General features: G+C 34.8%; 3 protein-coding genes across 9 annotated transcripts in view; 2 read left to right on the top strand and 1 right to left on the bottom strand.

The window, feature by feature from the left end:
* Positions 1-1,761: 1,761 nt before the first annotated feature.
* Positions 1,762-7,699, bottom strand: LOC126746496 (aminoacyl tRNA synthase complex-interacting multifunctional protein 2). Of its 2 annotated transcripts, none has more exons than XM_050454784.1 (4): positions 7,511-7,699; positions 6,942-7,118; positions 5,645-5,879; positions 1,762-2,162 (listed from the first exon to the last, which is right to left on the bottom strand). In XM_050454784.1, exons 1-4 carry the CDS (start codon positions 7,697-7,699, stop codon positions 1,801-1,803), a joined length of 963 nt encoding a protein of 320 aa, XP_050310741.1. In that variant the 3' UTR covers positions 1,762-1,800. The 2 variants fall into 2 exon arrangements, with proteins under 2 accessions (XP_050310741.1, XP_050310742.1); XM_050454785.1 differs by having other exon boundaries at positions 7,529-7,699.
* On the top strand, positions 4,823-5,485 carry LOC126746503 (uncharacterized). Its single transcript, XM_050454797.1, has one exon. It carries the CDS (start codon positions 4,911-4,913, stop codon positions 5,451-5,453), a length of 543 nt encoding a protein of 180 aa, XP_050310754.1. The 5' UTR covers positions 4,823-4,910; the 3' UTR covers positions 5,454-5,485.
* Positions 7,700-13,724: 6,025 nt separating the features above from the next.
* Positions 13,725-27,459, top strand: part of LOC126746476 (nucleosome-remodeling factor subunit NURF301) — a 48,692-nt gene continuing 34,957 nt past the window's right edge. For 4 of the 6 annotated variants that reach the window (XM_050454756.1, XM_050454753.1, XM_050454754.1 and 1 more), the window contains exons 1-4: positions 13,725-15,295; positions 17,297-17,579; positions 18,642-22,010; positions 24,165-24,415. In XM_050454756.1, coding sequence (XP_050310713.1) covers positions 14,287-15,295; positions 17,297-17,579; positions 18,642-22,010; positions 24,165-24,415 — 4,912 coding nt within the window. In that variant the 5' untranslated portion in view covers positions 13,725-14,286. The remainder of the gene's footprint in view (positions 15,296-17,296; positions 17,580-18,641; positions 22,011-24,164; positions 24,416-27,459) is intronic. The other 2 variants (XM_050454752.1, XM_050454755.1) reach the window with 2 other exon arrangements.

The raw sequence follows: 27,459 nt of genomic DNA, 5'->3' as shown, positions 1-27,459 counted from the left end.
TTATTTATTTATTTTAGTTTTTAGGATGCGAAGAGATTGACAAAAAAAGTATCCTGAACTAATTTAAATATGAAATATGTAATATCTGCTTTTAAGGTTGCCAAATATTAAATGTTACAAAACAACGCAAAACCTCAAACCAATCGTAGGAAATTTTAAGACTATTTTTTAATAACTGCAAACTCTTTGCAAAAAAGTATAATGGGTCTATAAGGAATATAGAACAACGTAGACCAGGACAGTTGGAGTAATTTTCTTTTTCAGGGCAGTTATTCCAACCTTTCCCTCATTTCCAGGCTGTTGAGGTAGTGTCCTAAGTCCAGGAAAGCCTGAATCACTTATGGAAATTTCAGAAGAACGACTCCATCAACTGCCTGGAATTACTAAAATATTTATGTCTCTTCCAGGCACACTGGGAAGCTTAAAAGAGATTCGTTGTCTATAAATTTTAGGAGAACAGTGATTCCTAGAAATAATAAATTATTTCCATCATTTCCAGGCAGTTGAGGTAATGTTCTAAGTCCAGGAAAGCCTGAAACACTTATGGAAATTTCAGAAGAACGACTCCGTCAACTGCCTGGAATTACTAAAATATTTCTGTCTCTTCCAGGCACACTGGGAAGGTTGAAAGAGATTCGTTGTCTATAAAATTTAGGAGAACAGCGATTCGTGGAAATAATAAATTATTTTTATCATTTCCAGGCAGTTGCGGTAATGTTCTAAGTCCAGAAAAGCCTGAAACACTTATGGAAATTTCAGAAGAACTACTTCATCAACTGTCTGGAATTACTAAAATATTTCTGTCTCTTCCAGGCACACTGGGAAGCTTGAAAGACATTCGTTGTCTATAAAATTTAGGAGAAAAGTGATTCCTGGAAATAATAAATTATTTCCCACATTTCTAGGCAGTTGAGGTAATGTTCTAAGTCCAAAAAAGCCTGAAACACTTATGGAAATTTCAGAAGAACTACTTCATCAACTGCCTGGAATTACTAAAATATTTCTGTCTCTTCCAGGCACATTGGGAAGCTTGAGAAAGATTCGTTTTCTATAAAATCTAAGAGAAGAGTGATTCCTATAATAATGGTCAAAAGGCACAATTTTCAAGACAAGTTGAACAAAAATATGATAATTTTTTAAAAATGTGAACAGTTATGTTTGAATTTAGTTTGGGTAATTTATCGAAGGGTTACATTAAAAAAAATGTTAGTCAAAAATTTGTAACCACAGTATTAAAAAAGATAACAGTGTGTCAATTTTTGTTGGTTTTCTATGAAGGCCTATCATTTTAAAAGTACTCAAGATTGAGGTTTTTTAATATTTTTTTTTGAATCCCTGACTGATTTATACACTCTGTATAAATTGTGAATGTCTAATTAAATTTAGTTCTGAGTTTCTGCAAAAAAACCACACTGCTCCAGCGTAATGCATTTATCATAAAGTTAAAAATATGTGGATATACTAGTTCTTTGAAAAGCTTAGAAAAGGTGCGCAGTTTGCTTATAATTTTTAATATTATTTTTCGGTCCACATTTATGTACTGAAATTATAGCAGATAGTTTCCAGAAACCTAAAAAGGCCGAACGGTTTTACATTACTTTAATTAAACAGGTCAGACGGAGGACTAAACGGTCCGCCCTCTATAAGTGGACAAACATACAACATACAGTCTCTATACAGTAACGATGGCAAGCCTAAAAAGTATCATACACAGGATGTAACAAAAAAATAAAGGTATACATATAAAAAGAAAAAACTTCATTTAAATAAAAATAATATATTTAACCAATAACATTACACTTACAAGCTAGCGCATCTTTGGTACCACTTAGCCAAGCTAGCGTTCAGCTCGCTCGCCGAGTTACTCTGCTTAATAGCCGAGTAGGCGGCCAAGTCAGCTACGCCTACGTCACTTTTCCCGGCCAACCACGATGATTTATTCGTCGATTTGTTCAGAGTTCGGAAGATGGCGGCCCGTTCGGTTTTCGTCGTAAACAAGGCCAACAGGTGGCACTGGTCCAAGATCGAGTCGATTTCCAACAAATTCGTGTCGTTATCGTACGATAAAGTCGTGTTTGTCGCTCGGCAGAGGTATCTTAGGAGGTTTACTTCGCCTTGGATTGGGGTGCGGGTTAGGAGGAATTCGGCATTGGAGGAAGACACTGGTAGAAGCAAATAATTTATTTTATTTTAGAAATAACTTTTACAATATAAAAGAATTAATAATCTTATTCTATTAGGGTTTAAATTTTCGACCTGATTATATCAATTTCCCATGGCACACCATAAAATATTGTAAATTAAATAAAACTTTTGACAAACGAAACTTTCCATAAATGAAATAAGAAATGGTCTTTTCGCACACTCCTTTCTTTAATAGCTACTAGTTTCGCGGTCTACCAGTTACTTCCCATTATCTAAAGTGTTCAGTTCTTACACGTCGATGATATTCTTTGTGTAGGTAATAATAAAATTACCGCATTGGTAAAGTTGGACTTTACAAAGTCTTTTGAGTTTCTGAATCATAAGACCTTATTAGCTTATTTTGCACTATGTGGGCTTTGGTAATACTGCAACTACGATGATTGGGTCTTTTATGGAACGAAGGCATCAACGTGTGAAGATCTATCTAACAACCTTTTAGTACTTACTGAAGTGCCACAAGGCAGCATATTGGGACCATTGCTATTTAGTATATATACATCTTGTTTTCCTCAATATACTAAAAACTGTAGGTACCATCTTTATGCAGACGATACGTACATTTACTATTATTCATTTTTACCTTCTGAATATCAAGTAGCTATTAATCAAATAAATGCTGGTCTAAACGCACACAAGGACGCCTCCAATCCAATATATGGCAGTTTAACCCTCAAAAAGTTAGTAAAAGTTATTCTGTTTGGTAATAAAAATAACATAAATAATATCTCCTCACAATTTTTTATATGCATTGATAATCAAGTACTTAAAACACTAAAAGCTTAACTTTAGACGCACTCATTAAAATTTTCCACTCATATACCAAATATACTTAAGAAACCCTGAATTTTTGAAAAAATATCAAATATACCTGGATCGGGACATTAAGCAAGAACTACATGACTCTGAAATGAACTGAAAAAAAAAACTATATATTTATAGATATGGACAAATTAAAATACAAGCACAATAACCTAGACTTTCTATTAAATGTTTGATATAACAAACATTTTCCGAGTTTGGTAACGACCCAACAGAAATTCGAGATGACGTGAGAAGCAATTAACAATAACTAGACAGAATGGCAGAATTCTATTTATTTATTAGGTACATTGTATTGTAAATATGTAAGTGCTATTGTTAATTGCGTATATCGTATTAATTTTTTTATAAATTTATTTAATTATATAAGAGCTGCCAACATTGAGAAATATTCTAAATTTAACTGTGTATTTAAGGTAAGCATATTATTTTCTTTAAAAAAATTGTGAATTTCCATAAGTTCTAAATTATTTCGGTAGTATTCTTTTTTGGAGAAATAATAAATTTTAAAGTAACTGTTAGGGTCGTAATTATGATTTCAATCAATGAAAAGTTTAGTGATGAATAGTGAATTAGTGAATTGTGATGAATTATTGTTAGGGATGTATAATATATAAGGGAAGCTTGAAAGAGATTTGTTTTTTTGTAAAATTTAGAAAAGAAAAGTGGTCCCTGAAAATAGTATATTATATCCCTCATTTCCAGGCAGTTGAGCTACCGCCCTACTAAGTCCTGGAAAGCCTGAAACACTTATGGAAGTTCCAGAAAAATGACTCCCTTAACTGCCTGGAATTAGTAAAATATTTCTGTCTATTTGAGGCACACTGGGAAGCTTAAAAAGTATTCGTTGTCTATAAAATTTAGGAAAAAAGTGATTCCTGCAAATAGTACATTATTTACATCACTTCCAGGCAGTTGCGGTACTGTTTTAAGTCCTGGAAAGCCTGAAACACTTGGAACTGGAACACACATGGAAATTTCAAAAAAACGACTCCATCAACTGGCTTGAATTAGAAAAATATTTCTGTCTCTTTTAGGCACACTGGGAAGCTTGAAAGATATTCATTTTCTATCAAATTTAGGACCGAAAAGTGATTCCTGGAAATAGTACATTATGTCTCTCATTTCCAGGCAGTTGAGGTAGTATCCAAAGGACAGGAAAGCCTGAAACACTCATCGAAATTTCAAAAAAACGACTTTCTCAATTGCCGGGAATTAGTAAAATATTTCTGCCTCTTACAGGCACACAGGGAAGCTTGAAAGAGATTCGTTTTCTATAAAATTTAGGACAGAAAAGTGAATCCTGGCAATAATAAATTATTTTTATTATTTCCAGGCAGTTGAGGGAGTTTCCTAAGTCCAGGAAAGCCTGAAATACTTGAAAGGGAAATTTCAAAAAAACGACTTCATCAACTGCCTGGAATTAGTAACATATTTCTTTTATTATTTTTAATTAATAAAAAAGTTTTACCAATATATTTGGAACTTTATATTACCTAAGAATATTGAATTTTTTACCATCTTATTAAATCCTAAGTAGTGCATAAATACATCTGTTAAAATAGGAGATTTTTTTTATATTGTGTTTTACATTGTATTAAAGAAAGGATTGTGAGAAAACAACACTCATGATTTAATTTTTATCCACCAACTTATTGATCCATGTGGGGTGGCATATCTTCTTTATGGAACAAACAATTTTATTTGTATCCCACCAAAAAAAAATCAATTAACTTCATAACAAGTTCCAATTTAATAAACTCCATGGAAACTAAAGGAATTCCCTGACGACCCTTATATTATATAACCCTGAAATCCCTTTGATGTCAGTTTACGAATATTCATGCAAAAGAAGGGGCATAAAACTTTTACGGAAACGGTAAAAAATGGAAAAGGGAGACGAGGACAATGAACGACTTTTAGAAAAATGTTGGAGGGAAGATTACAAAGGGGCGAGCAGAAAGTGGCTTATAAGAGACGCGTCGGGGATGGTTCCCAGGGCACCTTTGTGCTCCACCATGAAAGAAAGCTACGTCTACCCAACTGAAAAAGATGATAAGCCCATAGGAATCAGAAAAAAAACGTTAATAAAGAAACTGTATGAAGAAGCGACGGCGGAAGTATTAGAAGAACAAGCGGCACACGAGGAACCAAACGATTATTGTACCGAATACGATGGAAACTTTAAAATCGACAATTTTCAGACCGACAAAGCTTTTTACTTGAAAGAACCCGATTTACAACTGAAATATCCTCTTTATAATTCCCCACCGGCTTCGTACTACAGTTTCAACCAACAAAAGGATCCCACTGGAAGCAGGGCGGTTTTACATGGACTCACACGGGTGACAGACGTGCAAAATATGTTCAGGAGACATGATGGATTCAGCAAGCCTATTTCTGAAACGTTTTATGCCCATGAATTGTAGTTTTTTTTTTTAATAAATTTAGTGTAAAACAGTTTAATGAGTCTTTATTCATGGAACACCCTTTTTCCCTGAAATAGGAAGCAGTGCAGCGGGGATTACTGTAAATGCAGGAAAGAGTTTAATTTCTAAGCCTATTGCCTGATCGAGGTTCTTTAGTACAGCAACATTTTAAATATTATGGTGTTACTTACAATTTTTCCAAATCAGCCTTAAATTCACCACATGCACGCCATCTTTAGGCTTGAAGTTAGTTAAAGCTTCTTGGAGTTGTGCGGCATCTTTTGGCAGGGAGGGAACTGAGGAGTGCAGGTAACAGGTGACAGCCAAACCGATTTGATCTTGCAGCAGCTTTTGCAAAAGCTCTAGGGAATATGGGGGATTGGTGGGACTGACCCCGATCACCAATGTGCCTGGCAGGCTGTTTTTCTAGCAAGGAAATCAGTTTTTTAGTTAAAAAACATTTTTTTTTTATTTTTACATATCGGCAGGCAATTTGTTATAACATAAAGGCGCATAATATTAAATGAGGAAACTGGTTCTTTGAAGTCCTAGGAAATTAATACTTATATCGCCACCATGCCGTGATAAGCATTATTCAGAGTGTATTCTTGTTGGTTTTATGTGCATAGATAGGACACACTAAATACATAAGAGCATATTAAAATTGTCTATTTTGCTAATGTGTACTCAGTATTAAGGTATGGCATCATTTTCTGAGGAGAAGCATAGATGCAAATAGAGCCTTTATTTCACAGAACAAAGTAATATGAACTATGCTTCATCTATGACAGTATTCCTAATGCAGAGGCATATTTAGATTTACTTACATTGACTGGTCTGTGTATATGGCTTACTTTTTACTAAGGTAAAAATGCAGTTAATAGAATTGAATCATAAACAGTGCAACAGTTTTTGGACTGCAGATTTCAATTTGTTTTAGTTCTATATTCTATTTATTGTTTGTTTTCTTAAATAGATTTTAAGTGTTTTTTCTTTTTAAATTGAATAATGTAGCTGTGTAGGAATCAAAAGATATATTTTTTATGACACAAATTGTTCAATTGGACCTTTATTTTCTTGTATATGTACACAATTTTTTTCTAGTAAAGTCTAAATGCCTGGCATAAAATTAGAACTTGCTCTAAATGCCTAAAAGACATAAGAAGTTAGTTCTAAATGAGTCAGTAGGTCAATCCATGGAAAAATGCATCGAAATTGAAGTCAATTAAAAGCCCTGAACAAAAAAATTAATTGTGCATTCAGGCAAAAGTTCTGAAATATAGTGCCTTTAGTAAAACTTGGATATTGTCGATACAGATTTCTCCAAAGCCTTTGATACAGTTCACCAAATGATCCTGCTCAGTAAAGTTAAGAATAAACCAATGTTGTTAAATGCCTGAAAGATTTACCAAGTGACCAAAAAAAAACATGAAAAATGATGTCCAATTTCTTCTTGATAACATTACGAGTTTAATTTACAAGACTTACCTGAGTTGTAGTTACAGTGGAACTGCTTAATGGTGTATTTTCCTGGGGTGTAGAGTCAACTTGCAAATTTAGTTCCTTTTTGAGGCCAGAAATCCTCCTCCTCAGCTCGGCTAACTGGTCCAAGATAGCGCCTTGTCTAGCTTCTAGCTCCGCCATCCCTGGAACTTCTTGGCAATTCTGCAGGGAAATTCTTAAATAAATTTGCTTTATTTACACTTAAACCTGCTAAAAAAATTACATAATAATTGACTGCTTATGCTGCATTTATGTTATTTATTATTAATGAGCTAAATAATGCCTTATGGATTGAAAAAGCACTTTTAAACAGGTTAAAGGGTCTTGTTATGCTCTGAGCTGGTATTTACTAGGCCATTAAAAGTTTCCACCATTATTTAGATTATTCCACTAGTTATTTCAGTTTAATTTGACAGTTGTTCAGTAATATTGATAACTGTGCTATCATGCAAGTGGTTTTTTCACAAATATGGTGAGTAAATGTGGGTTTTTAATAGCTTAAAGTATACCAAAACGTGCGGAAAACGATAAGTAATACGGAAACGATAAAAAACCTTTAAAAACTGTTTAACCTTCTCGGTAATATCCAATTTTCTCGCCGGTGTGGTAACGTGTTCTTCAGAACCATCCAGTTTTCTTGGGCCGTGTATGTTGCTCAGCTTGTACATGCACTTGGGTATCTCCACTGTGAAATCGTGGACCACGATAGGTTTCAGATAATACATTTTTATCGGCGAACGCATTTTGATTAGGATTTTTACGGTTTTTTATGTGAAAAAAATTTATTGGAAAAAGGCTATTTTGAGGTTAATTTTTTTTTGGGGCTGTCACCATTAAAATTGACCGTGTGACGTCACGCTGCGTCCTCCATCTTACCCCCCTCCTCCGCTCCAACCCATCGTTGGACGGGTTCGTCCGCCATTGATTCGTTTATTGCGTCAGATCGGGCAGTGGCAGCGTTCATTATACACTGATCAACAGTTGAAATCAATTGCATTATTATTTTAATTAATTTGTAATAATTGTTCTTTTTGAGAGGCCAAAAAAGGTAAAAGACAAAACAATAAATCAATATTACCGTAACAGGAAATAATCTGAAAGTCTAAATCTAAGAGAAACCAATTTTTTTTTTAATTTTGCGATTGACTTTGTTCTTGAAATTGGTCTAGATGACATCCACCTGACACCTTTTCCAAAGCTATATCCTCCTGAGACCCGAACATGTTTTTGTTAAGTTAGATACAACATAGAAAAATACATAAATAAACATTGTTTACTAATAACTTTTTTTATTTATTTTTTCTTACTTTGACAGTTACATGACGTCCAATAAAATGGACATTGGGTCTTAACCTAAACAAAAATTCCCAATATATAATTTTTTTTTTAATAACATTTCAGTCTAAACCTATGAAAACGCAGAAAATAACTGTAAACTTTAATTTATTTGCTATGGAACTCCATGAAACAGTTTCTGTTGCCAGTAATGCACAAAAATGTGTTGCATGTATTACAAAAAAAACTTGGTTTTTTTTTGCCCAAGAGTCATTTTTACATCTAATCGAATTTTTTAAGTCTGTGGCAATTTCTGGAAAGTGTTGTTTCCGTTTTCTTTCGGTGCCTAATGACGATGACGGTGAATCGACAAAGATATTACCCTCAGGATTTCTTCTAGTACCTACACCTCGGATGTTTTCTTGGGATTCACTTTGTGGGTTGGGTGTATTTGTCAAAAGTTGAGTGGCAATTTCGATTTTAAAAATCTAAATGTTGTATTTTGCGTCGATGGATTTTAAATATTTTTTTATCTCTTCGATAAAAAAACCATGAGTTAGCCATTGCTAGATCAAAGAAATGGAAAATGACCCTTACAGTCCATTTTTTTGATCTGGCTCGAATTCTATAATAGCTAATCATTTGGTCTATCAAGTCTATTCCTGCCATACAATCGTTGTATTTAGGAACAACGTAAGGCCTTTTAACCTGAATGTATTTAGAGTCTCTCTTAGACCACCTTTTACACTCATCGCTAGGTTGAATTCCTAGAGCCGTAGATGCCAAAAGTACAAATTTAGATCATACCATTGTACAACTACTATTTCGCCATCTTATCTTACAATTTGTTCCGAGCTGCCTCTGCCTATCTTGGCCATCATTTTTTCCGAAGTTAAATTTGCTGCCGCTGGTACACGAGATTTCATAATGGTTCCAGTACAATATTTCTCTTGTTGACGAAGATATTCGAGAAGTAGTATTGTCGTGAAATATCTATCGCAGTACACATGACTTCCAGGAAATAATGTCCTTCCAAGGCGAACAACAGCAGAAGGTCCAACACCAGGTGCTTGATTTTAGCAAAGCATTTGATACTATAAATCACTCAATGCTCCTTGCAAAGTTGGGATATTTTGGTTGTTCCGAATCTACAGTTTCTTTTTTTGATTCCTATCTTAAAAATAGATCACATTCGGTGTTGTTAAAAACCAACAATGGAAGTTTGGAGCAATCAAGGTATCTTGACTTGGAAGTTGGTGTTCCTCAGGGCTCCATATTGGGACCTCTTTTATTTTCGATGTATGTTGCTGATATGCCTAACTGTATTGAACATTGTAAATTACAACAATATGCTGATGATTCTCAAATATACATGCCATTAAATTTTTTAAATTTTAATATTTCTGAGCAAAAAATGAAATCGGATATACTAAACATAGTTAATTTTTCCAATGAGCATAACTTAAAAATTAACCCTGCTAAATCTAATATCATTTTATATGGCTGTAAGTCAGGAATTCTGAGACACTTATATGAAAGTATAAATATTGAGATTAATGGAGAAAAAATTCCAGTTGTCAATGAAGTGAAAATATTAGGATTGACTTTAGATTCTAACCTTTCTTTTGAGACACACATTAAGAACAAATTAAATATAGGCTATATGCGTCTTAGAAATTTGTACAGATTTAAAAATGTCTTAAAAAGTAAAACCAAATATTATCTCTGCAATAGCCTTATTCTCTCCTTACTCGACTACGGTGATATCGTATATTCTAATTCTATAACATCTGAGCTTTCTAGATCTTTACAAAAATTGCAAAATAGCTGTATAAGATTTTCTTATAGCGCTGCCTATCGGGAGCATATCACACCTTATTTAAACATAAATTCTATTTTAAATATGGAAAGGAGAAGAAAATTACACATATATGCCTTCATATATAAAATAATAAAGTCGGGTCAACCCCCTTATTTAAATAAGTTATTTACTACTCTCTCGCATTTGCATAATACTCGTAATGTTGGAAATTTTAGGATACCTCAACATAGAACAAGTAACTTCCACAAGTCATTCTCGTTTGTCGGAGTTACAATGTGGAATAACTTGCCAAATAATATTAAAGATTTGTCATTTAATAAATTTTACACCAAGGTTAAGCAAATTCTTCTCGACCCCCAACGAGATGCCTAATAGTATGACTAGTAGTAGATACATAGTAGTATAAACTGCAAAATCAACTAAGACCAAAGAAAAGCTGGCCTGTCCAATCTTTCTTTTGTGGTTCTTTTTTGTCAATTCTTGTTACCTTCCGTCGCATGCCAGCCAAATTGCTCTGCCATTTTTTGTTTCTACCCTTTTTTAGTTTTAGTTTTGTTCTTTTTTAGGTTAATTAAGAATTTGTTTAGGAATTTTGTGTTTATTTATAATGTTTTCAAGGCCTGTTTCACGCAAATTGCGCTATCGGTTTTATATAATCGCGAAGCAGTTCCTTTTACCAAAAATTGTCAATTTTATTTTCTCATGTAGCTAATTATATTTATAACTATTTTTTTGGTAATAAACTTTTTTGACTTTGACTTTGACTTTGACCAAGTCGTTTTACAGAATCATCTGGAAAAGTATCTTTTCCTTGATATAATTCAAAGTCTACGACAAGACCATCAGGGGCAGCAACAACAAAATTTCGGAGGTGCAAAAGTATCATCTCTTCTCCAAGACTTTCGCTTTAAAGGATCCACAGATTGCTTGGCCATTTTTAAGTTTTCTCTCAGGACACTAAGAGGAATTCTATCTTCTTCTTCTTCATCATCAGACATTTCAATGTCAGAGTCAACATTTCCAATGATTTTTAGTATTTGCTTCAATTTTTCGTCATCTTCCCCTGGCCGAAGCACTCTTTAATTGCCAAAAATTCCTAAAATAAATTTTATGAGTTAATTTAAAATGTGCATGAGATAGACCCAATGTCCATTTAAATGGACGCGAATAACTTGGGGTAGGGTAATACAATTTTTTTTTATTATTGTAATGTTATTTAAATTTGTCTATTAAACATTTGCAAATAAAAACTTTCACAAAAATCATTACAAAACGTTAAAAAATAGGCTACATACCATCATAACGAGAACCACGTGCAGTCGGCATCACAACAGAAAACAAACAACTGATTCCCAGCACATGTGCATAATTAAAGTCGACCGAATAGGACTGGGCGGCAGCACCGAAGTGTTCAACGTAGTGGATGCGAGGTCTAACCTGCTTATATAATAAATTAACGAAACTGGAAACATAAAACTGGCATGTCCATTTAAATGGACGCTAGGTCCCAGGAGGATATGTAAATATAGATATAGATAAATTAATAAGTTAGACAAAGAAGAGTTTTCATTTGTTTCCCCATGTTGCTCACTGCACAATAATTATTTACTGTAGAAATACAATTAATAATGTCTAGGAGCTTAGGAATTAGACCGAAGAAGACATTAGAGCCAGTGTTAAACGTCTCAAAAAAAATTAACAAATATACTAATAAGCACAATTTATCTTCATATATTTATAAAGATTGTATTGAATATCTTATAACACGTTTACACGTAATATTTCACCTAGCCCTAAAAGTCAATACATTATTAAGTCTGGTAATATTATTGATATAAAAAATTATAGGCCTATTCAATTAGAATACTAAATACGCTGGCCAATATTTTTTAATCTATTTGATATATTTTTTTATTGTAAAATCTTCCTAGTTAATTTTTCCCCTATTAGCATGGTTTCTTTCCGGATAGATCTACACTTACAGATTTATATGTCTTCTCTCACACTGCTACTGAGGACATTAATTCTAAAAATATAATGAATGTAATTTCCACAGATTGTGTCAAAGCGTTTGATAAGGTTGACCATTGTCTCTTGCCTAAAAAATTGGGTAAATTATAATATAAGTAATTGGCTTTTTACCTAATGCTTTCACATTTTTAATTGCATATCTCACAAAAAGAAGTCAAAGGGTGAAGCCACCTCTGGTGTTCCTCAGGGTAGCAAATCAACATCAGTCCTTACCTGAACATTATTGAACCAATTGCATGCTCTATACATGGGCTCTTTCTTGGCCAAATTGGTGCCATAAATATCAATATAAAATACACTGTGTCTTCTTGTATGGATCGGAAGCATCAATTTGATTGTTACTTATTTTAAATAATAACACCTAACTTCAACAAACAGCAGATTGCTGAAGAGACGGTGCATCAAACCTTGAAAGCAATAACTGCTGACTAAAACCTCAGAAAACTAAAATAAAATTTTCGTTAAACTGATTCCAGCCTGTGAATATGCACTGCATAATTAGGAAACCGTACTAGAGAGTCATACAGGGATTTAAAAAAATTGTTCTGCTTAAAATATAAGAAAATAATTCTGTTGATCTTATAATGAAGCATAGAGGTTTTAAAGAAGATCTTATGATGGTATCTATATGAGTATTGAAGGTAAGCTTTTATGAAGAAATTAGCTTATTTAATCAACTACCTGCTACGTTAAAACGAATAGATAACTTCAATGTATTTAAAAATAAACTAAAACGGCTTAAAAGTTCTGTGGTCTATGATACCAACGAATTCCTTCCTGCCTAGTCAGTGTCTGTACTTTGTTAGTACTTTTGTGGTTATTATATTTTCGAGGTTTTATGTGTGTGGTTTTTTATAATAGTTTGGCTTTTAAATAAGTTAGCTAATATTATCAGTTTGTTTCTCCTGAGTTATCTTATTCTATATGCAGTAACAAATGTCCAAATAAATCAGTATACGAAACTCCTTTAATACGAATCAATTTCTTTAAAAATCAGTTCAATGTTCGACCAGTTTACATAACGTTGTATTATTACGAAAAAGTTTACAATAATAAGTTTATGTATTAATAAATGGGCGTTTATAGAAATGCTTATGTAATTTACAATTACCATCTTTATACTTTTTCTTTTACATGTTTGAGCAACTTTTTCATAATTAATTACTAATTTATTTCAATTGCCTTTAAATTGAGATCATGGCCATTAATATCCACTCTTTTCAACTCCTTTTATTATTTATTGTAAAAATTACTTCTGATATACAAGTTTATTGGCCTTGCAGTAATGTTGTTTATATTTATAATGCAACCACCCATTTTTTAAAATTAATTAAATTAATTTATCCTTCACGAGTCGATAATGAACAATTTAAAGATTAGGGCGGCCATACTGGTCGCACTTGCGCACATTAACCTTCTTATCTTCTATCTCTCTTTCCGGTGGAGCTTCTGCGCCGGAAGTGTTATGCAATATCCTCGAATATTAGGAAAAAAACTGCAAGGATCTCAAATTTTCATGTGAAAAAGGGCTTTAGAAAACCCCCCGGAACAAAAATTTCCCAATTTCCACGTCGAATATCCGAAAAATGTTGAAATTATCGAATTTCCGACAAAAGCGACATCTTCTATCGATATTTTATACTTGTCAATAAGGCTTGTAAACTAAACGCCTCGTTAGCCGTCAAGCTCAACGAATTTTCCCATATTTTTAATATTTTCTCGGTGAAAATTCGCACGGTTTCGGTTCTCCAGGTGCACATCGACGGTTTCCCGTAGGATACGTGTGGCGTTTGTGAAAATTTGAAAAAATTTGTTGCAAGTTGTCATGGCGGCGTTGCCGGCCGACCAATAGGAACGCGGGATGCCATCATTGATGAGTGTTCTTTTTCCATTTGGGTACGCGTCACCCGTTAATTTTCGAGTTTTAACGCGAATTTCGCGATTTTAACCCTCGAAAATCGCACGAGACGAGCATCGGGACCGTTTTCGGGGCCCTACCCCAAGAAATTCCCCATAAGAAACAAGGTAAATGGCAAAAAAGGCCATTGTTGTCACGTGACGTATTCGATTAGTATGGCGAAAGAGCCGAACGACGACCGTGAGTAATTTCAAGTAAATTTTTGACATTCGTATTTGTACACAAGTTTGTTTTTGTATAACCCACGTGGATTAGGACCTGTCCTATGACATTTTAACATCGGGATGTCGGCGAGAGGGGCAAAGAAACGGGGCCGCCCCCCCAAGGTCCAGGTATCAGAAAGGACTAAAAAATTCCAATATCATTTGCTTAAAAAGCCAAAATACTTGTTGAACTATCAAAAGAAGGATGCGGATTCCCAATCTAGCACTCCCTCGGCTTCTAGGGCCTCGTCCCCGCATGACAGTGAGTCTAGGAGGAGTAGCACAAGAACAAGAGGCTCTCGGGCAGGCAGAAAGTCTGGTTATGCGGGCTCAGCTTACCAAAGAAGAGGTTACAATACTGGCTACGACTATCAAGATTCTGAATACCATTATGGTTCAGATTTTGGGGACGATGACAGTGATAAAAGTGAGATTGAAGATGAGGTCTTGAGCGAAAGTGATGTGGAATCCTTAGGCGGGCCGAGCAGTGATAGTGATTTTTCTTTAAGCAGCTATAGTACTGTCAGTGGTACTCCCAGAAAACAAAATTTAGCTTTAAATAGGGCCCCCACCCCAGAACCTTTGTGGCTTCAAAACAGGGAAATCCCTGCTTTAACTTTACCAAGGACTTCGGAAGATTTACTTGTTTCAAAAGAGTGCATCATGGAAGTGGTTAGCATATACGAAGTGCTAAGGCACTTTAGGAACTTGGTCAGGTTATCTCCGTTTAGATTAGAAGATTTTTGTGCCGCAATAGTGTGCGAGGACCAGAGCAGTCTTTTGTCAGAGATTCATATTATGTTGCTAAAAGCTTTATTTAGGGAGGAGGATTCGCAGCAGACCCATTTCGGGCCTTTAGATCAAAAGGACAGTGTCAATATAGCATTGTATTTAATTGACAATATTACATACCCGGAAGTGTTAAGGGCTTACGTCGAAAGTGACAAATCATTTGATCAGAATGTTCTACACATATTGACGAACAATGATTATCCTTTTACCTGTGTCGAAGATCGGATAAAGGTTTTACAGTTTTTGACAGATCAGTTCTTGATCACCAATCCTGTTAGAGAGGATTTGCTAAGTGAAGGTAATTGATATTTAATTATTTTGTAATTTACAGTAACTTTTAGAGGTATATTTCCCATTTAAAATCTGAAATAAAAAAGTAAGTTAATCAAATTTCTTCTATTTATATAAAAATCTATTTAAACTCCAATCAAAACACATTAATAATGTAATTACAATGAGGGAGTGCCTACCGACTAACCTAATAAAAAAGAAACAATAAAATTAAACTATAGGGAAAAGTTACAGGTCAATAAAGGCAGTACAAAGATACATACCAAAATAAAATAAGATTGAGTATAATTATGACTAGAACATTGAATTATAAAATTAATTTAATTCCACACTAAGTAGTTTTTCTTTAAGAGTTAAAACATTTATATTAAAAATATCTATCACAGAGTTGAATCCCTTTATGCTTTGCCCTTCTACTTTGCAATATTTACCCTTAAATCATTTAAACTACACCAATTACATAGTGATTTAATTTCATGTTGCTTGAAATCTAAGTTTGTCTTAAGATGAAAAATAAAAAAGGAAGTCATCTGGAAAAACTTAAAGAAATACAGAGAATAATACTGAAAAATGTTAGTCAGCACATAGATGCTTCTCTTATAATAAACTCACAACTTATAATAACTTATATAATAAATGCCTGTCATTAGAATCTTTCAAACAAAACCGCAAAAGTATTCCTATTTTTAAAAACAAGAGTGATCTGGAAGACTATCCACCCATATCTCCCCTATGTTCAAGATCAAAGATGTTTGAGGTTATTTGTATCCACAATATGAACTTTTTAAAAATGCAAAATATTCTTTGTTATAACCAATTTGGTTGGTTTTAGGTCCAATGTTTCAAGTCTGTGGCAGTTTTCAAGCTTACATGCTTTTTTGATCTGTCGAAAGCATTTCATGTGATAAACCATGATCTGCTGCTGTCAATCCTTGGGAACTGTGGACTGATTGGGAATTGATCCGGGCTGATTTAAAGCCTCTATACACTGTCCTTAATTGTTGTCACTTTTAAAACTTCAGAAGTCCTTCTCAAAATATCAGACAGTTTGAAACTTTTGTAATACAATTTTGCTACTGGTTCATAGCGCTAATGGACTGCTATGACAAACAAATCTTACTCCAAATTTAGTACTTTTGGGGAAAAACTAAAACAGATTTTATAAATTGGTTTTTCTTCAATCATAAGTTTGTGTTAAATGATGCATATATTGCCTACTGTGAATTTAAATGATATAAAATGGAGTTTTTATATTGATTGATATAGACTCTTATAATAATAGTTTAACTTTTCACTAAACTTAGATGTAACTTCTTATACATTTTTATATTTACCATGTAAATGGATTCTGTTGATCCATTCTATTGGGAACAGACAGTTTACCTTGGGTCTGGTGAGGGGAACCAAGTTTTCTCAGTGTCTTCAATAAACACCATGCCAGTCTGTGTAAAAGCATCAGAAGATGCATGCTTAAACTTACACCTCAAACCTCTTGAAGGCCTAATTTTACTATGTTTACTCACAATTCCAGCTCTGCTATCTTCTTATATTAGCTATTATTGCAAAAAAATTGTTGCATTATGCTGAAGGTGTGTCTACCGTTACTAGGGGGAGAGCTGAATGCCGAAGAGCTGAGATGCTTATCCAACTCATCACTCTGCATTCTTTCAAAGGTTTTTATCTCTTGAATATGATATAAGTATGATAAAAGAGCACTACCAGCTATCATTTGTTGTTATATGGATGGATGGTCTATATCTATTTTCGAGTTGCAATGTTTCAAACCTTGAGTTTTCATTATTTTAATTGGCAGCATGTACTAAATATAAAATCTCACATCTAACTAGTTATTCAAAATAGTCTATTATTTTTATTATTCAAAACCAATGTCTTGTCAATGGATAAAATTGAACAGGAACTAAAAATGATTTTGAGCTGAATTTGTTTACTAGTTTCACATTTAAAAAAAAACAGAAACTTTCTCAACAATTTAACATACATTTTCCAGTTCCCATGCACTATGATGACCACTGTCGAGTGTGTCATAAACTGGGAGATCTCTTATGTTGCGAGACGTGTCCTGCAGTATACCACCTGGAATGTGTGGATCCCCCTTTGGTCCATGTGCCAGAAGAAGATTGGCAATGTGGCATTTGCCGATCACATAAAGTTTCCGGTGTGGTGGACTGTGTATTGGACTTGGAGAAACAGGGTCAACTATCCAGGCAACAACCGCTGGGATTCGATAGGCATGGGAGGAAGTATTACTTTTTATGTAGGAGGATTTTTGTGTAAGTAATAATAATAATAATTTATTTATGTTAAGGGCATGAATGTAATTATTGATTTGTGGAAACAGTGAATTGTCCATTTTTATAATTAAGTAAGAAGATATATTTAAAAGAGATTGCAAAGGTTTGTCGGCAATAATTGCCCTAAAGCCTTAGTCTCCCAGCAAAAAGTCAAAATTCATTAAAATTCTTGATTAGTAAATTATCTACTACATAAAATAAAACTTATCAATGTAAGAGACAGAATAAAATTACAATGCACCTAAGTATTCTCTAATAAATAATGATTCACACTATAATAGGCTCCTCTGAGTAATATTTTCCTAACTTTCCCTTTGAATTGAATATAATTAGAAATCCTTCCTATGGAAATAGCAAGATGGTTAAACGGTTTCTTACTAAAGTAAATAATAGAACAATAGCTCATGGAAGATCTATAGCAAGGTTTATTATTTTAAATGTAGAGGGAGTAACAATAGTATGCTGAGAAGTAATTGCTGTGAAATATTTTTTATGCATAAAGATAGATCAAAACAAGTAACCTGAGCAACATCCCCAAAAGCAGGTTCTAATTGCAAATATCTCTATCCAAAATCTATTGCAAAGCAATCAGAAGCAAGTTTTAGGGATAATTGCTCTATATGTGTATTATTAGGCCCAGATTATAAACATGTTATTATTTATGTTTAAAATAGACTCTGTGTTCAAAAGCACATTCTCTAGTCTACACATAAAACCTTTGTTTTAGTTACATTAAAGGACAAATAATTATAGTCACGCCAGGTCTTGATTTTTCATAAGTCCTCATTAATTTTCTTGACTAGAAAATGTCCCTCTGTATCATATCAATTTATTTAAATCTAGCCATGGTTTTACCACATCCATTTCATTTATTTCCTTTCTTCTGACCTTATCCCATGAAATTCCTCCACACAATTTTACCATTTATTCAAACTTGACTTTTTGTTCTAAAAAGACTGTTTTGTGGGGGACCCCACAACTTTGACTTATTTTCTCAAGTAATATACATTATTTCGTAACCTTTTTTTTCCTTCAAAACAGAGAAAGCCAGGAAGGTGAAATATGGTACTACTCCATACCGGTTCAGTTCGAGGAGCTGCTCAAAAGCCTGGACAAGGACGACATGGAGGCAGAGCTGTACCGCGAACTCTCAGATTACAAAGAGGAAATCATCAGGCAAATGGAGCTGACGGAAAAGCTGACCAATCAACTAAAAGCCAACAAGAAAACGTATTTCGATGCTGAGCAGGCCGCCATATTAAAAGAGATAAAAGAGCGAGAGGAACGACTTGCCGAGCAAGAAAAGGAACGGGAGAGACAAAACGCCGAAGATATGGTGGCAAAAATGCACGAAGATTGTGAAGAAGAGGTACCAACGACGGTGGTGCATAGCGAGACGGTGAGTACTACCTCGGAAGGAACCAGTGCGGATAAAGAGCCAACGCAAGTTAGTACTGCTAAATCGGGGGATGAAAGTCAGGACGAGGATCAAAAAATGAAAGATATAGTAACCAGATCCAAGACGGGTTCTTTAACGCCTCGCATGTTCAATATTGACGATTTGAAGCGAAAATCTTTGGGTTTCGGTGACGAAAAGGACGAGTCTCGCCTCACGCGGCAACGCACCAACCAAATAGCCAACGGCACTTACCTCTTCAAACTGGGCATGGAAAACACCTTTAAAAGTTACGTAAACCAGTTCACCACGAACATTATCGCCTTAAATAAGCCTCAAAGAAACGAGGAAAGAGACAAAAAGCGTCACTTATCCCACAAGTTTTCCCTTACACCGGCATCAGAGTTCAAATGGGTGGGCGGCACCAACGGAACCAAAGTACTCCTAATGAATACGTTACGGCATTCGATATTGCAGCTGGAGCAAGTGGTTCCCACCCCATTTATGCACCCCAATTGGCATTTGGTGAGGAAACATTGGCTGAACGTGGTGGGCAATTGCCAATCCCCCAAAGACTTCGCTAAAACTTTAATAGTTCTTCAGGCATGCATCAAACCGGTGTGTTTCGCTAACGTATGGCACGACCAACTGGGGCACAGCAAATTGTCAAGGATCACCGCTCAGGAACGCGAGGAGCGCAAGAAGATCGAAAAACGCGAAAAAAAGGATCGGGAAGAAGAAGAGGAGCGCAACAGGCTGATTATCAGTAGCTACGTAAAGTACACCATGGGTTTTAAGCATCAACTCTGGAAGCAAAAGGGAGAGGAGTACAGAATCCACGGCAGATGGGGCTGGCTCTGGATAAGGATCCCTAGGAACTACAAACCGGTGGACTCGTCCAAGTTGGGCCTCTCGGGGGATCCCCAGAGGTACATGCTCCAAATCAAAGACAAGGCGGGCCAAAAGAAAATCGTCTCCTTAAGTCCCAACATGTACAGATTCTTAATGAACAAACTGAAAAACGGTGACGCCACGGAGAAGAAGGAGGAGAGCCAGGAAATAAGCGAAACCGACAAAAAAATCGAGGAAACCTTCCCGGAGGTCCTAAAGAACATCGAAATAATCCCGATCGTCAATCAGTTCGAAGAGATCGACGTGTCGAAAGCGCTGACGACCCCCGGGCGTCTCTTATATCCGAAGGTGGCGAAAAAGGGGTCACTGGACGAACTTTTAGCGCGCCGACTACAGTTAAAGATTCTGGAGGAGCGCAAAATTGCCCAAAGCAAGACGGGAACTGAGCAGAACGAGCCAAAAAAAGACGATGAACACCCCGAAGAAGAAGAGGATTCACATCAAGACACTGGTGGGGTGGAGAAGCAATTAAACAACATGCTCACCGGTAAAGTAGCGGTTTCTCAACCGGGCACCCCAGTACTAAATCGGGAACTGATCAATAACATCGCCAAGCGAATTAATAACCTTAGAACGCAATATTCGGCCATCTCGAAGGTCGCTAAAGACTTCCAGTGTTACTCTAAAGGTTGCAACTCTAGCTCCAGCCACCAGCTGGAGAGTAACTGCTACTCCCCTTTGTGCATTCAGAGAGTTAAAATCCGAAGGGACTTGCTGACTTTGCTAAGGAGGGCGAACGTGGCCTCAAATAGTCCTTTAAAAGCAATAATGCCCGCTGGTAAAAAATCGTCAATTCTGGAACAAACCTTGAAGGCCCCTCAACTTTCCGTCAAAGAAAACGAGGGGGCGATGTGCAAGGATTTGGTTAACGCCGTACTTGCGGCGGAAAGTGCCGAAGACGAGTCCAAACAGGACGTTTACGTGCCTATGAAAGGCGTTTCAAACGATGTCAAGTGCGAGATAAAAGAGGAAATAGTTAAAAAAGAGGAGGATAACTCGGAGCTTAAGGATGAACCGATGGACATTGATGTGACTTGCACACCATCTGACGACAAAAAACCGCCTAAAAAAGAAGAAGAGGAAGAAAACTGCATCGATGTCGATATGGAGAACATGTCACCTGACGCTATTAAAGAGATGATCATCGGCTCAAAGTCCGATATAACTCAGATCACCACCACCACAACCACTTCCGTCACAACAACCAGATCAAACGACGGGAAAATTAAAACTCTAACGGCCACCCAAACCACCACGAACTCTTTGACTGTTAAGAACTCAAACGGAGCGGGACACAGTCTGGAGACTCACAACACCAAGAGCGCCACCTACATGGCTCAACAAAACCGGCGGTTTTGCGGATATAAAGTCGGCATAAAGCGTGAGGAGAAAGTTATCAAAACCGAACACGCCGAAGATGGTAGCGAGCGAGTTTACTCAACCAGCAACACGGCGGGGAAAATTTTCTTGAAAAAACTCCCCAGTCAAGTGGACATCAGGCGCAAAAAGAGACAAATCGTAAAGTACCCGGCGTGCTCGACGTTCCAGGCGAGAAAAGGGGTGCACTCGTTGCTGGTGTTGCCGCAGCACGACGTCCGGAAACTGGCCAGAAACTCCGGAAAAATCCAGGTGTTGGGCTACAATTTCCTGGCGAAGCAGAACAACTTGGTCTGGCCGTATCCGTGCGCCAGACCGTTATTCAAAACCTGCTGGATCTATCGAACGGTCAATTTAAAATCGCTTGCGGCAGCCGCCCTACAGCTGAGAATCCTGTGGGCCACACTACGTTGGGACGATATGCAAACGAAACCGCCCAACACCGAGGGAAAACACCAAATTACCACCGAAACGGAGATCTTGTCGCTGGAATTGTTGAAACATCGGCACGTCGGTCAGTTTTTGGAGAAGACCCAGTATCTGAGGAGGAAAGTGGTCATTCCATTGGAGTTACCGAAGACCGTGAGGGAAGTTACGTCTATAAGGAGCGGATTGAGGAAGAGGAAGCGGCCGGAGTCGCCGCAATCGATGGATCCTCAAGTGACCGAGGAGTGGGTCGACGAGGACAAGCTGGAGTTGTGGGAGATCAAGCAGTATGGAGAGAAGTAAGTTTGATTGTTTTGGGGCAGTTTAATTGAAGGTTTGGGTGGGGTTGGTAAGCATGCTCTTACGAAACTCTTTTCTTAAAAAAGGAAGATACTCTTAGAAGAAAGTCTTTTCTTCACAAAGTAAACTGCCAATCTTTAATCTTAATTTTTTTTATTTATTTTAATATGCACTTAACAGATAAACTCTGTCTCTAAATACTAACATCTCTGAATATAAACTTAAACCAAAAAAGAAGACAGTATTTTTAAATTACATTAAGGTCTTTATGGTTGACAAAAACTTCATATAATTATCACTAAAGATATCAATACTATTTTCAATTAGATTATACAAATATTATCAAGAGGTGACCCAAGTTGAGGGTTGTGGTTATACATGTCAGGAATATAAAAAGTAACTGAATTTCTGGTGTTTATATCTAGGAATATTAAAAGGTAATTTGGATAAATGCAGGGTGATTTGAAGGGCCATTTATACTTTTATACAGTGCATTCACGATGAAAGGAACAAATTCGTTTTAAATGTTCAATTAGTACTTGCGCGTTTCCGGAAATAAAAGATTTCTATACAGGGTCTCTCAAATAGAAACTATGGCGTCAGCATTAATTTTTTAAAATAGAACACTTTGTATATTATGACGTTTTACAATTCTATAATATATTCTGAATACTTTTTGTATAAAAAACCATATGCATAGTCAATGGTTTATCACAAATGACGTGTAACGAAACATACGACATTAAAAATTAATCTAGATTTATCATAACTAATGTTTAAGTTATTGTACATTTGATTAAATGCATTGTTTGCAATGAATGACAATGACAGGGTGTCTCAAGTAGAAACTATGACAGCAACCTTAATTTTTTATTTGGTTTCTTCGAAAAAAGGTAGACCTTATTATTTTAGAACTTTAGTTTCCAATTTTAGAACCTACTTGATGACTGACTGTCATACATTTGTTAGCGTAATTGTCATATTAGTTGACATTTCTCGTATCATTGTTTAATAAAATGGCCACCTTTACGTTAAATGGCCACGTTAACAGGCAAAATTGCAGCTATTGGGCAACCAAACATCATTGAACCCAAGAATACCACACACAGCGTCCTCAAAAAATTTATGTGTGAGCAGGTCAGTATCGAAGAAACATTAAACGGATCGCGCTATTTGGACTCTAGATAGACACTAAAGAAGTCGAATACCAAAGTATCACATTTTATGATAAAATATCAAATCAGGTGGCTTTCAGAGAAATTGTAGTTGAAAATTAAATGTTTTTTTTTTCTATACAGTTTAAATAGGTTTATTGCTAATACTTCTTCTTCCTCCGCTTACCATATTATTGACGTTGGACGGAAATTAATTTAATGAAGTTTCGTTTCATTAAATTAATTTCTTTGTAAAACGTTAGGGTTGAAAATGAAACAATATTAGTTTAGTGCACTCAAAAAATAACAAAAAAAGCATTAAAAAACAAGTTACTTAGGAACTTAGTTCCGACGTTTACAATTAAATTTAAAAGTGTTACTTTAAAATATAATCCTTTAATTTATATTTCATTTAATCCTGCCTCCTTAATAAAATATAGAAATTAGAGTTTCAAGTTTCACTGATTGACTGCTGTTCCTCTGCAGGAACCTTTTACCTTAATGTGTATAGGATTATCTGGTTTTAATATGAATACTTATTAGAAGTCATCACCTTCTGCGCAATTTTAATATTTCTGCTTTTGATTGTTGTCTTTTAAAATTTTATTTGTAGTTCTAGTCCTTTAATTGGGAATTTTACTTTTAAACTGACTTTTTAAATCGTGTTCTATTTTGAATGTAAATATATTTTAAAATCCGATGATGATGAGTTAACTCATCGAAATTCATCACTCTTGAAACAAGATTGGCAGTTTATTTTGTGAAGATAAGATTTCCTTCCTAAGAAAGTATCTTCCTTATTAATCATCCACTTCCAAAATGGACTTCTTCAATCTTATAATAGATTTTTTTCTACTCGCGTGGATAAAGTACTTACTTTCCAGGCTAAACTTTATAGGAAAAAAGCCATTTTAACAATAACTTCTATTGAAATAAGTTGGAACTCCTTGTTTTTTTTAAATTCAATCCTAACATCTTTTGACTTCATCGCTCCCTTAGGGTGGAAAAGGCCAACCAACAAGTCGTAACCAGAAGTCGTACAGGAAATTTACCACCGCCGCGCCCTCTGGTGCAGGCTCCCGACCAAGAGCCGAACAAAGTGACAGTGACAAACAAGGCCACCCCCGAGGAAATCAAAGAGAAAATGGAACAACAGCTGCGACTTCAAAGGGCCGCCCACCAACAGAAGCGCGCCCTGGAGGTCAAGAGCTTAAACGTTAAGAACCAGATCGACTTGACGGGAACCACTAGTGAGTGTCTTTTTTATTTTTTACGGCATTTTTGGTTCGTTATTAATTGTATAATGTCTATAAAAATCTACTAAAATTTAAATTACGTAAAAAACTTGTTAGGTATCGAGACTATAATAATATTAATATGACTCTATTTAAAAAAGAAGCCAGACAGCTACAGTGACATAATATTTATTACATTTACGATATCAACCATCAAGTATATTTTTATAGTAATAGTATCTCCCAAATATGTTCTTTAAAAAAATGTATATCGATAGACCCTTTACACCTTGGAATATGGGTAATATCAAATATTTAATAAAACTAAGGGACAAAAAATTAAAATATATCTCATAAAAAATATATACGACAAAGAAGGCCCACCAATTTGTCATATTATAGGCACTTAAGAAATTATTCTAAACGCGATTAATCGCGAAGAAATTAGAAGAAAGAATTTTCAAACAAAGGATAAAAAATAACAATAAAATTTATGAAAATCTTAATAAACCCGAGGACTTAAATAATTTGTTATCAAATACCGTAAACTTTACAAATTCGACGTCATTAGAAAAACTTGACTTTTATAATATGAATACTTTTAGTGAATTTATTATAAAATTTAACTTAGATCTTAATTGCAAACAAAAATACTGTTAAAGTTATAAATAAAATAGGGGCTAATGCAATAGGAAGTGATGAAATTTCCATTTAAGATCTTAGACTTTGTCTTCCCTTTTGCCTTAATCCACTGTTCGATATTTTAAATTCCTGCATTATTTTTATCTATGAATGGAAAAAATCAATACATATTGCCTTAACAAGAATACCTATACCAACAGATTTTAGAGATATGACACCATTAAGTATTCTTTCTGTCATTTCAAAAATCCTAGAACGTCACGACGTGTATAATGAAATAGCTGACTATGTTTATAATTTAATAAAAATTCCCTACCGCCAATCAGACTTTCGTAACTCATTCAATACTATAACAAGTCTTATTGGTATTGTTAAGGAGGATTTAAGGGAGATAACATGCTTAACACTGTCAGATCTAAGTAAAGCATTTGATACCATAGATCACCAAATGATTTTGGTTGCAAAGTGGCTCTATTTTGGTTTTTCGATAGATGCAGTCCTCTCTGGAAAATCGCTTACATTGTGTTCGTAACTGTAAATTACGCTAAAATTGCATTTTCCAAGTTTTTGCCATTTAAAGTATTTTTATTTCCCCCAGGGTGCTATAATGGGTTCCCTACTTTTCTTTCTGTATGTTGTTGACATGAACCAGTGCACACAAAACTACACCAATTTGCTGACGATTCATAAATTTATCCTTTTTTTAACATGTCGGACATTCAGGTGGCACAGAGTAAAATTAACTCCGACTTGCACAAGATTGCTTTATTTGCTTAAACCCATAACCTCAAACTAAATGCTTTAAAATTATATGCAATGTTTTTCTCGCAAAATGCATCGAAAATTTCAAAATTAATATTAACGGAACCGTCCTACCAATAGTTGCCAAAAAAGTTTAATTTAGGAGTTATATATGATTCCAATCTCAGTTTTGCCTCCCATATTAGGAACCATATTAAAATTGCTTACTGGCATTTAAAAAATTAATTTCTGTAAAAAATCAAATACTTAATATTTGCCTTGCAATTCCCTTTTAATCTCGTTGCTAGATTATGGAGACATTGTTTATGGCGATTCTTGTAACCGTGGCTTAGTCAGGGACGATACAAAAATTGCAAAATAGATGTTTGCCTTTTTCTCTTAACATACCTTATAGGAATTATGTTACTCCTTATCTGAATTGAAATTTTATACTAAATATGAGAAATCAGCCGTCATATCTAAGGGAATTATTTATTTACCACGATCATATACACCGTATTTCGAAAAAATGAAATATTGCAATTTCCTCGACAACCCTGTATATTTCTCAAAAACGCTCGGACTATAAAAAAATAGTATACAGTTGAAAAAGGAATTATAATAATCAACTTTTTTCAAATAGAACACCCTATATATCCTTTTAAATTTCGATTGAAAATTATAGACACATTTTATGTATAATGTCCTATACCTAAATCTAACCGTTTTTGGCGTATTGATTGTCGAAATGTGACTAATTTGCACATTTGATATTTAATAAAGTTGAATATTTAGACAAAGAATTGGAGTGCTTTGAAGAAAACCTTAAAGTAAATTATCAACGAGTATCACCGCAATAAAATGATTCGTAATAAAAAAATGGTGTATTTAAGGGAGCAGCAAAGAACTGATATTCTAATAATGGCTGGTGATGGTGATAAAATGAAAAAATATCGAAATATTAATATAACGAAATCAATGCTAAGCAAAATTCAGAAAGAATATCGAGAATATGCCAGTGTAACAAAATTACGGAAAGTTTAAAGGCCAAAAAATCGTTCTTTCTGAAGGAGATATGTTAAATTTAAGATTAGCACTTAAAGAGACATCTGAGGATACGTCTTTACGTAATTTGGCAAGAGATCAAATTTTTAATAAAAATTCGATATTTAGATCTTAGATCTGGATCTATTCGATATTTAAAAAAAGAACATGATCATCCCTTTAAAATTTCTTATGTATATACAAGAAATTTATAAAAATGATCCATAAAATCGCCCAGGATTCTGTGAATGGATGGAGTCATGTGACCAAATTCCAAATTTTTTAGACAATACAATATTTACAAATGAAGCTACATTTTTATTAAGCGGGAAAGTTAACAAATAAAATTATCGTTATGGGTCTCAAGGAAACTCCCACTTAAAAAAAAAAAAACAGTATCCGCAAAAGCTCAACACTAGATTAACAATAGGGTTCGGATGGTTATATTTTCTTGAAGGAAATCTAATTACAGATTTATATTTAGATTTCTAATCTTTAAAATTAATTCCAGCTTTATCAGTTATCTGTCCAAATCAAGAGGGTGCTCTTTCCTAACAATAGTCGTTAGGGAGAGGGAGGGCTGAGAACTGGCCGGCTAGATCTCCGGATCTTATCGATTAGACTTTTTTCTA

This window comes from Anthonomus grandis, chromosome 17 (genome assembly GCF_022605725.1).
Source record: "Anthonomus grandis grandis chromosome 17, icAntGran1.3, whole genome shotgun sequence".
Classification (NCBI taxonomy): domain Eukaryota; kingdom Metazoa; phylum Arthropoda; class Insecta; order Coleoptera; family Curculionidae; genus Anthonomus; species Anthonomus grandis.
Note: the sequence above shows the minus strand (reverse complement) of the source record. Positions and strands in the feature narration are given on the sequence as shown.